General features: G+C 34.7%; 1 protein-coding gene across 7 annotated transcripts in view; it reads right to left on the reverse strand.

Moving 5' to 3' along the window:
- The window catches only part of RICTOR (RPTOR independent companion of MTOR complex 2), a 74,835-nt gene that overhangs the window by 42,838 nt on the left and 20,335 nt on the right, over window positions 1-11,662 (reverse strand). For 6 of the 7 annotated variants that reach the window (XM_021551552.3, XM_085568128.1, XM_085568125.1 and 3 more), the window contains 3 exons: window positions 5,103-5,167; window positions 2,845-2,976; window positions 1,839-1,902 (listed from right to left, as the gene is read on the reverse strand). In XM_021551552.3, the coding sequence (XP_021407227.1) occupies window positions 1,839-1,902; window positions 2,845-2,976; window positions 5,103-5,167 (261 nt within the window). Of the gene's footprint in view, window positions 1-1,838; window positions 1,903-2,844; window positions 2,977-5,102; window positions 5,168-11,662 lie in introns of those variants that run through there. The other variant, XM_085568129.1, reaches the window with a different exon arrangement.

The following is an 11,662-nucleotide window of genomic DNA, read 5'->3' on the forward strand; positions in this document are numbered from 1 at the left end:
CTCTATGAAAAGAAAGAAAAAACAAAGTTTTAATTTTAATGTATGCAATCCTCACAGACATTTTTACTACCTCAGAAGAGGTTAAAGAGCTAAATCTTGAAACTGAAAACAATAGCTCTCTGATACTGGAAAAACGCAGTTCAGTTTCACAGTTACTTATCTTCTTAACAAGTTTGTTAGCTTTTTTTCATTTTATTTGCCATTTATTCTTCCCTTTTAGTCCTTTATATAATCTTCTAGGAATCCTGGCATCAAATCACTAAATCTTAAGACACTGAGGGAGATGAAGACAGAAGCATAAAAAGGGCAAGAGCAAAGTAACAAAAAGACAGTGTGAAAATACAGACAGTGCTGTTCGGGAAGCACAGTATTCCTTGTGAGAGAATTTCTTGAGAACTGACTGCTCTATGCCAATGCATGCTTAACTGCTGTGACCTAGACAGCACATGACAAAGCTGTTAACTTTAGTGGTAGCAGGCTGGGTGGCTTTTTTTTTGGTCTGACACTCTTTCAAGAAAACAGACAGTTGCAGGTAAGTAGCAAAAGATGCTAGAAAAGGCTTTCCATCAACACAGTTCTCAGCATCAAGGAACCACAAGCATGGCTGCACAGCTTTTGCATTTGATGCACACACCTGGTGCATGCCAATACCTCCACCACAATGGAGGAAAAAACCCATCCAGGGTCAACTGTATGGTTTCTTCGATATTTCTTTTTGACCATAAGTTTTTTCAGATCAAGCTAATTTGTTTCTCTTGCTATCTCTTCTTTCATGCAGGACAGAAGTTTTTGCTCAAGCAGAAAATGCTCAAAAAAGCACAGAAATAATGAAGACAAATTTCTGTCCCAAATGCAACTGATTATAGATGTGTTTCCATCTTTCAATAAGTCTACACTGAAGCTCTTCTTTCAAAGTAGATTTGCAAAAAACTTTTGTTATAAAAGTGCAAATTTCCTTAAGGACCTGTTCCTTTATACTGGGGCTTTTTTGTTTTTGGCTTGTTCGGTTTGGACGTAGCCCTGTTTAATATTTAAAACTCTCTTTTTTGGCACAATTGTTAATCAAGTACATTTTATCTTCTGTGAGACAGAAAATATATTTAGGTAGACTTAAAGCACAAGAAGAGATTTAACAGAGACAGTACACCTCGGGAGCCATTCTTCAACTACTTCATACTTTAGTCTTTGGTAGTTTCTATAAGAATATGAGAACAGTAAAGAAGAGTGAAGTCCAGCACAAAGGCAGGATATTATGTTTCCTGAATACATTTGGTACCTCTATATGCCAATTTCTCTAGCATAAACTTGAAAATGCAGCCACCATACTTTCAAATTTCACATCCATGGGTACACAGTACAGTAACCATCAAAGACTAAACACATTATCATTGAGTATCTGAGAGAAAATCCTATAGCATCAGCCACAAACAAAGGTTATAAGCATTCCTTGAATAATGACTTCAGTGACAATTCGCCTCTGTTCTCACATGGCGGAAGATCTCCCAATCTCTGACTCACAGATGCTTACACAAACTATACAATAAAGTAGTCATATTTTCAATATTGAAACTTAATGTTTTTATGCTCTTGCATTCACTCTTTGAAAAGTGTTTCTCAAACCTTGCCCAGTAAGCACAATTTTTCTAGCACACTTGATATTCTAAATGGTAAAATTGTAAAATCAAAGCAACTCTCTTCACTACATTTTCTTTTAAATTATCAGCTATATTACACAATAAAGGTAAAGCAAGGTATTAGACTGTGAAAAAGCACTGTTGATGGAGACAACCAGGAGTCAGCACAATTGAGTGGTACAGCAGATACATAGGAGATTTTACCTTTCTGACTAATCGAAGTGCTTGTGTTCTTTCTACTTCATTACTCTGCTGTATGTCAATGCACCTAAAGTAAGTTAAAAAAACACATTTTATGACTTTCAACTTACCTGTTAACAACTCATGTTAATATTTATGTATATGAGACAAAATAAAAATAATTGACTTATGGCTGAAAAACTACACTTTTCAGCCAATATACTCATTATGATACATCAGTTAGGTTTGGTTTATATTTGGTTTATAGTTTCTCAACTATTTTCATTACAATTAAGTCACTAAAATGTTCTCAACTGTAAAATGGCAAAGCATAATGCTTCAACAATTATTTTCCAAGCTAGCTACATTTGTCATTTGCAAATGAGACCACACCAAATATTTGTAATGTCACATTAACACACCTTGAGTGTTCTAGAGTTTGAGATCACAAAGGTCCTTTTGCTCCAAAAAAGTTGAACAGCACACTAAAACTACACGTGTATATTTATAAACAGAAATTAATATACATCTGTATCAGCATATTAAATAAAAAAAATTATTACAGGAAGCACTAGAAATGCTATTATTTACATCTATTCATCATGCTGATTTTATTATCTCACTGCTGGTTTGCCCTTTGGTATTTTTCTGTTGCATCATTAATTATATTTAGACTACAAATTCTTGGACATAACTATGACAGCATTGTGTATTGATAATACAAAGAATCTAACAATTCCCATACAAAAACTTAAGACATTATTATTTCAATCTTATTAATTTTTAGTTAATGGCATTATGACTAAAAGTAGAAATTATCTGGATTACTTGTAATGTATCACATATTAGGACAGCATTTTATTTGGATTGGCTAGTGTGATGAAATATTCTGTTGAAGAAAAATGTACTTTATAAGACTACTTACTAAAAACGTAAGAGAATATGAAAACACTTCTCTCCTATATCAACCATGAAAGGGCAAGTGATTTAGAACTTCACAACTTACAAGAAGAAGAAAGAAAAAAATTACCTGGCTATCAAATAATCCACTTTCAACTTTAGCACCTTCTGGAGAATACTGGAGTCTCGAATAAGATAGCGGAGGGCTCGCAATCCTGCTGCTCGCACCTCTTTTGCTTCATTCAGTAAAGCTAACCTCAGACTACAATGAAGAAAACAAGAGGGACAAACAACTATTAGGCAGCAGGTAGACTTCACCATCTGACATGCAGCTACTACTCGTTCATTTAAGACAAAAAGTATGATTTTAAAAAATAAATGTTCTGAACTAATTTTCTGACTTTCAGGTCTTCTCATGTGCAATCTAGAAGGCAAGCCCTCATTTGGTCAGCAGATGTAAGCAACATATTAATCTTAAAAAGCCACAAATTCATGTTTCCCCCAAATAATAGATTGCACATCCCTGAAATAACATAGAACAAAAACCTGTACACAAGTTGTTATTGGACAAAACAGCTGAGTATTGTATTAGTCCAAGAAAATTAAGAGGTAGAATAAGGTAGGTAAGAAAAAAATGAGATATGGAAGAACTCTAGAAAATGAGTTAGAAAGCATGAGGTAGCACTCTGTCCTTTTGAAGGCCCTCAAGATATTCGTCCCTCTTTCTCAACCACAGACAGGGTGGGATGGGAATCCTTAACCTCCCAGTGACATTTTCTAATAGGATTTTTCACTGAACATCTAAGAACATAAATACTTCAGCCACTGAGATTGAATTTCTACTTCTAAAAAGGGTTTATTTTTTTTCATTCCTTATTCTACAGTTGTCCTACATGGTAATCACCAACTCCAAGGCAAAAAAATCTTCAGAGTGTTTAGGTGAATACCTGGCCAGGGTAAGTCACTGTAACAGGAGCCTACTCCCAGGTGATACCTGGACAAAGTAGGCTGCCATATCATCTGCAATAAAGATGAACTAATTATTACTTTCAGCACCAAATAGGGAATTGTTCCAAGACCATCTTTCCTGTAATATGAATATGATACCCACATTGCTTTGGATGCAGCCCAGGACACAGATTTCTGGGTTTGCAAGACTGGACGTGGGACTGCTGACTCATGTCCAGCCTCTCGTCCAGCAGGACCCCCAAGTCCTTCTCAGCAGGACTGCTCTCAATCAGTTCAAGCCCAGCCTGTGTAAATACTGAATGTATTCTTGAACTATAGATCTTCAAGTCAAACTCCTAGCCCTACACAGGAAATTCCCAAGAATCACACTATGTCCAAACACTTCTTGAACTCTGCCAGGCTTGGGGATGTGACCACTGCCCTGGGGAGCCTGTTCTGCTGTCCAACCACCCAATGGGTAAAGAACCTTCTCCTGATATCCAACCTAAACCTCCCCTAACACAACTTCAGGCCATTCTCTTGGATCCTGTCACTGGTCAATGGAAAGATGAGATCAGTGCCTGCCCCTTCTCTTCCCCTCCTAATTAAAGAACTGGCACAGTGAAACCACCACAAAGGAAAAGACTACCATGAGATTCAACACTTAAAAGCAAAAGCTACCAAAAAGAGATGTGTCACTATCTTTAGGTATGCAATGAAATCATACAGCTAGCCAAAAATATAAAGACATCAGTTTTAACTAAGAAAATAATTACACAAGGTTTCCCAACATTTTGCTCAAAGAGCAATTAGCTTTCCTAAGCTTTTTTGCTTAAGTGAGATCTAAACTGAAAGAACACAGAAATGCAGTACATATTAGATCTTATTTGACTTTATCATCAGTGCTGATCTTCAACACAAATTTACAAATTTCTGTGTGGAAATAAGCATGTAGTTACACTTGACAGTCAAAATGGCCACAAAGTAGACAGAAATTCCACTTAAAAGTATATACTGACATGCCCTGCATGTCAGTAGCAAGGAAAGCAGTCCTTCATGGAAATAGTCACACCAGTACAACATAAAATATTGATCTTTAAATCTTGATTCTGTATCAAGAGTATGCTCTGTATTTTGCAGATGTGCATTTTTATTAGAAGTGCTTTCTACAACTACTGAAATACTTACAGGTACTTTTACATCTCTGAGGAATATAATGAAGAAATCTACACTTCTAACTTGGAGGGTTTGTCTCTGCCTGCTTTTTTTTTGCCTAATTTTTGCTGGATTTTACTCAGTAAAATATTTTCAGGTTATATACTTGAATTATAAAGCTTCAAACATATGTAAAATACTTGTTCAGAAGTACAAATAAAGTTATTTAATTGTACCAACACAACTGAAGTTCCCAAAAATTGCTTAGTGATCTTTAATACTTACCATATTATGATGCTGTCATAAGTAAAACCTAACTTTTCTTCAGCATGGCCAGTATTACAAAGAAGCTGAAAATAAAATAAAATATTTATTATTTAGATATATATAATATATATATTATAATATATACATTATTATTTATAGATCTCCAAAAATAACCATGAAAAATAATATATTTTAGGAATTGCTTTCAAAAAAACCTGAGGAATTTAATTTGTAGCAAGGGAGAGAATACCAGCTTCAGACTTCTCTGAGAATTTCTGCTGTCTGTATTGTGTTCCTATACACACCAGATACAGGGACTCACCTGTGGACTTCCACAGCAAAAAAAGGTTTCACAGTTGTGTAAACTGTGTACTGGTCGGTCCATTTTTCAGCACCAGACTATTAGCTGGCAACTGGTGATTTGAGCAGAGAGTAAAAATGACTGAAGTCAAAGCAAATCTGCAAGGGCTCAGGTAAGAGACTTGAAACAAAGACTGACACTGATGGTCCACTGTCATGTTTTGTCACAGCAGCACAGAAGTACAAAAAAATCAGAAGGCATTACCAAGTGTCCTGTAACTGACATTTGGTCTTGGCCTGCCACCCATTCTATAGAACTTGTACCTCTGAAAAATTAGAGCAAAGTTCGAATTTATGCACACAAAAAGACAGCTGTAAACTGTCACAAACTGGACACTTCAATCATATCTAGTCATTGTGAACAGAAAAGATTTATAAGCACAGTTTTTAAGTCCAAAACCATGCTTAAAAGGAGCAATCTAGGTTGCCAATGCTTTAGCCTCTTGAGGAAAGGTAAACAATCTCTTCTGTAAGAAAAGCTGATGCTGTTCTTCAAGAGCAGCAAAGAAATTCCCAATAATCTCACTTACTATCCCTGGCTAAAATTATAAAATATCATTATGTCCAAATCCCAGAGCACTTTTCTAAGCACTTCCAAAAACTCAAGTGACTAATACTGATTGCAATAGTTTGCACTTTGTCCTCTGTTTTCAAAACAGGCATGTGTTCAGTTCCAAGTCAGCACCGTATTAAGTTTCTCCTCAGTGAGGAATTCAGGAAGTATTTGTGCTAACTAGTCATTACCTCTGTTCTGAAAATACTGTAATATATCAAACCCTGTGACACATTCTTTATGTGTATTTACTGCTAACAATAAGAAATTTATAATAAACAACAAACAGCTAAATCAAGGCTACTGTAAGTTAAAGTATTTAGTGTGTTCCATGTTCAGTTCTACTGTTCACCTCCATCTGAAAAAATGGCATATTGACAGAAACTCCTCTTTTAAGTAAACCCATTTTATTAGAAAGATGATTAAAATTCAAACATTTCTTGGGTTTATGCTCAACAAGTAGAAATTAATTCAGTGATCACAGTATGTCTTACAAAATTGCCTTTCAAGAAAAATACTTAGTGATAATGCTGAAATTTAAGGCTATTAATGAGAGATTATTAAATTGGCCTGGATCAGCTCCACATTTGGTCTCAAAAAATTTAAGTTAATTGAAGTATATTGGATTTTGCATTTTTCTTAACCAAAGATGATTATAAAACATAAGAAAAGTTTTTATATAACCTTTTCTTACCACCTTTCAAATATAAATTATTATAAAACTATACAATTGATGCACTAACTGGGTATGACAGTATGTCACTTCCTAACATCAATCTATTTTTATGCCATGTTGTTGGACTGCCTAAGGCCACCACTGCTGCTTTAGCATTTCTATTGACATCTTATGAACTGTAAAAATTGGCTGGCAGAGTGTAAGCAAAACAGTGCGAGAAGACAGCAAGTAAAAACAGTTCATTGTTCAATTGCAGACAATTACATCAACAGTTGTTTAGGTCAATCATTTATATATCTAAACCTTTCCCCAGCATTCCACCTCAGATGCAAATGAGAAATCCTAACTTAATAGAACAGATAGTCCTCAACAGCCTATTTTTCCTACTTTAAAAAAACCATAGAATTGTAATTCCAATGTAGGAAAACCCTATTTTTTAGAAAGCTGCTATAGTGTGCACTAGTGCATTAGTGAAGCTAGTCTCCTATCACACATTTTATCATGGGTTTGCATCTTGAGCAGTCCTGAGATTAAATGGAAGCATTTGACATCTTCCAGGAACCCACCTAACTTGCTGCACTGCTAAAAAGCATTCAGTTCACTGAACCAGTTCTAGTCTGATTGTCATTCTCACCAAATATGTACAGTGGTTATTAGCTCCTCAATATCAATTGTTTTCACCTATGTATGTGCTCCCACCTCACACACCTTCACTGATGCTGAAAAGAACTTGAAATTCAAACACAGTCATGTAACCTGACAAGTTAAAGCTTTCATCAAGTTTAACTAATGTTTGCATATAAATTTCTGAATTTGACAATAATAATTATCTAAGTGATGGTGTTTGTGCATGCATCCGAAATACTTCTCCCACAAAAAAATAACTACTAGTTTATTCTCCCTTTAATGGGACACCAGTACTTATGTATTAGCCTTCCTTGTAATTTTTATATGTTCCATATAGAAAAGGGCCTAAAAAGATGGATAGCAAGATCAGAATTCAAAAATGTTTCAGTGAAAGATGTGCCCCAAGTCAGTAAGAAGATTTAACTAAATAGTAGGAACAGCGTATCACATCCTTCACGGTACCACAAATTAACAGACACATAAAAAATGAAAGTAGGCCAGCAGAGAAACAGAAAATGTCCATAAATTCACATTCAGAATGTCAATTTAAAAGAAAAAACAAATTTTATCTCTGGAAATAGTAATAGGACCACATTATGTTTCAGATTAAAAGACCTCTCCCATTTCACCAGTTGCTCTCAGAAGTGCAAGAACAAAATTTTGTGTGCTACATTTTAAGAGCAAAGTAGAAAACATGTAGCAGAAAAATGGACAAGACAGATAAAAGATCCACCCAAGAAGGCTGAGCCATTTGTTTTATTTAACCTAGGGAAAGGAAAAAACAAGCTGGCTGGTAAGGCTGGATTTCTGTAAGTTTGAAAGGGGGAAAAATAGTCATGTAAGATGCTATAAAGAACAGACTGTTCAGCTGGTTCCAACTCCTTGGGTATTTGCTGTGTTATAAATGTCTGTCCTTAAATGTATTGTACTAAAAAACGTTATCACTTTCTTCTCATTTCACCTTCAAACAACATTAAGCAAATTAATGATTCTGGCCCAAATGCAGTGGTATTTGTAGATGGCTGAGCTCCTAACAAAGTCAAGTAACTGTCATATGTCTGACTGTAAGATTTAACAATTAACATACATACCATGATAGCATAACTCTGTAGGCAATTAATACCAGAATACTGAAATCTATCTTTAGCTATATATTACATTGTTCATTAAAATGGCAATGGAATATCATATAATACCTGGAATGACTAAATTATTTATATGTTTATACATTTTTTCATATATAGATCTTACCTATAACAAGTATACATTTTTAAATACACAAAATAAATTTTATATATTTTTATATTGGTGCAAACAAAACCAGAGTATACTTTGTGAATTAAATCTGCAAATGAGCCCACTTCATAATTAGTATTTTGTGATCAAATACACAGTGATTGGGCATAGCAAAGACTCTCTGAAGATAAGATTAAATATTAGGACAAAATGGTATGTACACCAGTCCAGACAGTGACTAATTTACAGTGAAGTTTTTTTTTCATGTTTACTGTCAGCTATGAGTTCTTCATATTACTCAGATGAGTCACAGCAATATGAGTAACATACCAACATGTCTTGGAAACAGTAGCTCAGAACAACAAAACCATAGGTCAACAACATGCACAAATGGAGTGAACATTTGAGACCATTCCAATTTATATTTAGCAGAATAGCCACAGCAATAACTAGGTAAAAATATTGTATTATTCTGTGCATTCAGAATGTGGCTATTGCATTATAACTTTGGAAATATAGTTTGAGCTCCCACTGGTAATATTTAAGCAAAGACTACTATGTAGATCCTAGTCTTAAGAGAAGCCCCTACTGAAACTATGGACTCTGGATTTCGACATATTTGTTTCACAGCTGAATGTCTCTAAGTACATGTTCTGTTCCTATTCTCCATCATTGTGAGATTTCAGGTTTTGTCAGTAGTATTTACTTGGATCAATGTTACAGTCAGGCAATACATTCAGGCTAAGATACCTGGGTTTTGCAAAATACAGAGTCTAAAATGACAGACTATGAATCAGAGACACAATCCATGAAAGCCTCTACGGTCATATCCATATCATCCTAGTGAAAGTCAGCAGCATGGCCAAAAGCTAACAGATATACAGAGCAGAATAGCAGAGCTTCATTAAATAAAGACAATTAATTTCAAACAGATTGAAAATATAATTTTCCATATCACTATGGAAAATGATGCTGTTCCATTCCTAAGTTTATATCCAAAATTAATTGCTTGATTTTGTCCTTTAAAAAGTACCTTTCTTTTTGAAAGAAAAACATAAACTCCTACAGTATCTGTGGATTTCTTTTTCAGTTTGTAATTAAAATACCCTTTTAGTTTTATAAAGGTATGAAAGATTTCTCAGAAGCTCCCAGTTAGATAAACCTTCCATAACAGAGGATTATAAATACTTCAAATCACAGAGATATTTTCCTCTAGGTAAATGCAATTGTACAGTTTCTTCAGGTTTTCAGTGATTTATCTTACTGTTTCGTATGGGGAGTGGAGAAAACCCAAAAGATATAACTGTGATGTTTTGGTACTAATCAGCAGAAGCTGGGAAGCTTCAAGGTGCTTGCCTTATGCAGGCAGCCATATAAATTAAAGATGGGTAATCCCACTCAGCTTACTGGAGCTAAATGCATATACCAACCTTGTGACATTTGGAAGTGTCACTGACCATTTACTGCAGGTCAAATTCCCAAACAGTTTTCAGGACAGAATGTAAGTTAGCTTAAATAGGGTTACTCTAAAGGAACATAGATTGAGGCAGTACTTCATAAAAGTTTTTGCCCACAAAACTGCAGCTTCATTTACTAGGTGACAAGAAGCACAGGAGTGTGCTCTCATTCAAAGCAGATAAAATTTCTAAGTCTGCTGCAATTCAGAACTCAACATACCTTTCCACAGCCTGTGCATCACCAGACTGGGAATGTTAATTTCCTGGAACAGAAAACTTAAGACCACCTGTCAGGCAAGAACAACTCACATTTGGGAAAAAAACTTGAACGCTAAATGCTACTTAGCTACTAAGAAGAACTAGCAAAAACTTGATACATGAAATGCAAGTTTTTGTAAAATATCATGTGTGAAGAATATTTTTAAAGTAATGATGGGTGCTGTGGAAACCTGAACGTGGCTAGTTAACATTTCTCTTAAAGGCAAGTAAGAATGAAACAGGAGTTAAGAGCAACTAAGCACATAAGCGTAATATAAAGCACCTGCCTTACTGTCTTATTCTTGCAGATGAACTAGTAGACTAGAAGTCAATACCTGCTGACTTCTGATCACCATTATTTAAAAAAAAATAAAGAATTTAACTTCTATATAAAACCTTGAAGTCTAATTCAGTACTAGTTCAGTAATTTTGAAAGAATGATTATGTTCTCATTTCTTAAAAAAAGGTGGTGAGGGGAACAGATCTCACCTTAAAAACCCAGTCCAGTTTCAAGTAAACGAATCTGAACATAGCACACCCCAGATATCCTGAAAATAATACAAAACTTGGTGTCTATCCTGATCCTTGTCAAGAAACTCCACATTTGAAGTAAATTACATTACTTGTTTCCATGTGGCAAAAGCATTTTGTTTTCCCTAACTGAATAACTAAAACAGTAAGATTCACACTCTTTGAAGGAAACATGTGGGGTAATTGGCAACTACTGCTTAGACTATTTCAGATGTTTTCTTTTAAGTATAATAAGAAGCAGAAGAATAATAGATGTTCCATATATATTTTATCTGAAATACACTATTAAAAATGTTCAAAGGTCCTTTCCCTGTCCATAGTACAAATATTGCAGATAACAAGTAGCTCTTTAAAAATGGACCACAAAATGCAACAATTTATAAAGAAATCAAGTTCATATTCACTATAATTCCAAGACAGGATACAAATATCCTTAGCCTTTAACATATCAATCTTACTCACACTCCTGTCTCACAAAGGAGGAACTGAGACTATACCAACTCATCGTAGAAGAACAGAGTGCAAAAAGGAAATAAAACTATCTCACCAAGCTCCAGGCTTTCACTTTTAACCACTGGAATGAAAACCACAGAATTGTTCCAACCACAAAGCAGACAATACAGTACAACTTGCAACTTTTATTATATTCTCATGACGGCATTTATAGGTCAAACAAAAATAGAAAGAGCTTTTAAAATCAAATGCACTAAGTTATATAGAGTACATATTCCAGGGAGATGAATATAAGAACAAATGTTCAATATTAAATTGAGTAGTATGATTCCCTCATGCATGTTGATTCCGATTTAGAATCAAAATCAGGTTATGAACTACAGTCTCCATCTTCAAATATCATATTTAATTTTATTAAGTCGCTTTA

Source organism: Lonchura striata, chromosome Z (assembly GCF_050655825.1).
Source record: "Lonchura striata isolate lonStrDom1 chromosome Z, ASM5065582v1, whole genome shotgun sequence".
Classification (NCBI taxonomy): domain Eukaryota; kingdom Metazoa; phylum Chordata; class Aves; order Passeriformes; family Estrildidae; genus Lonchura; species Lonchura striata.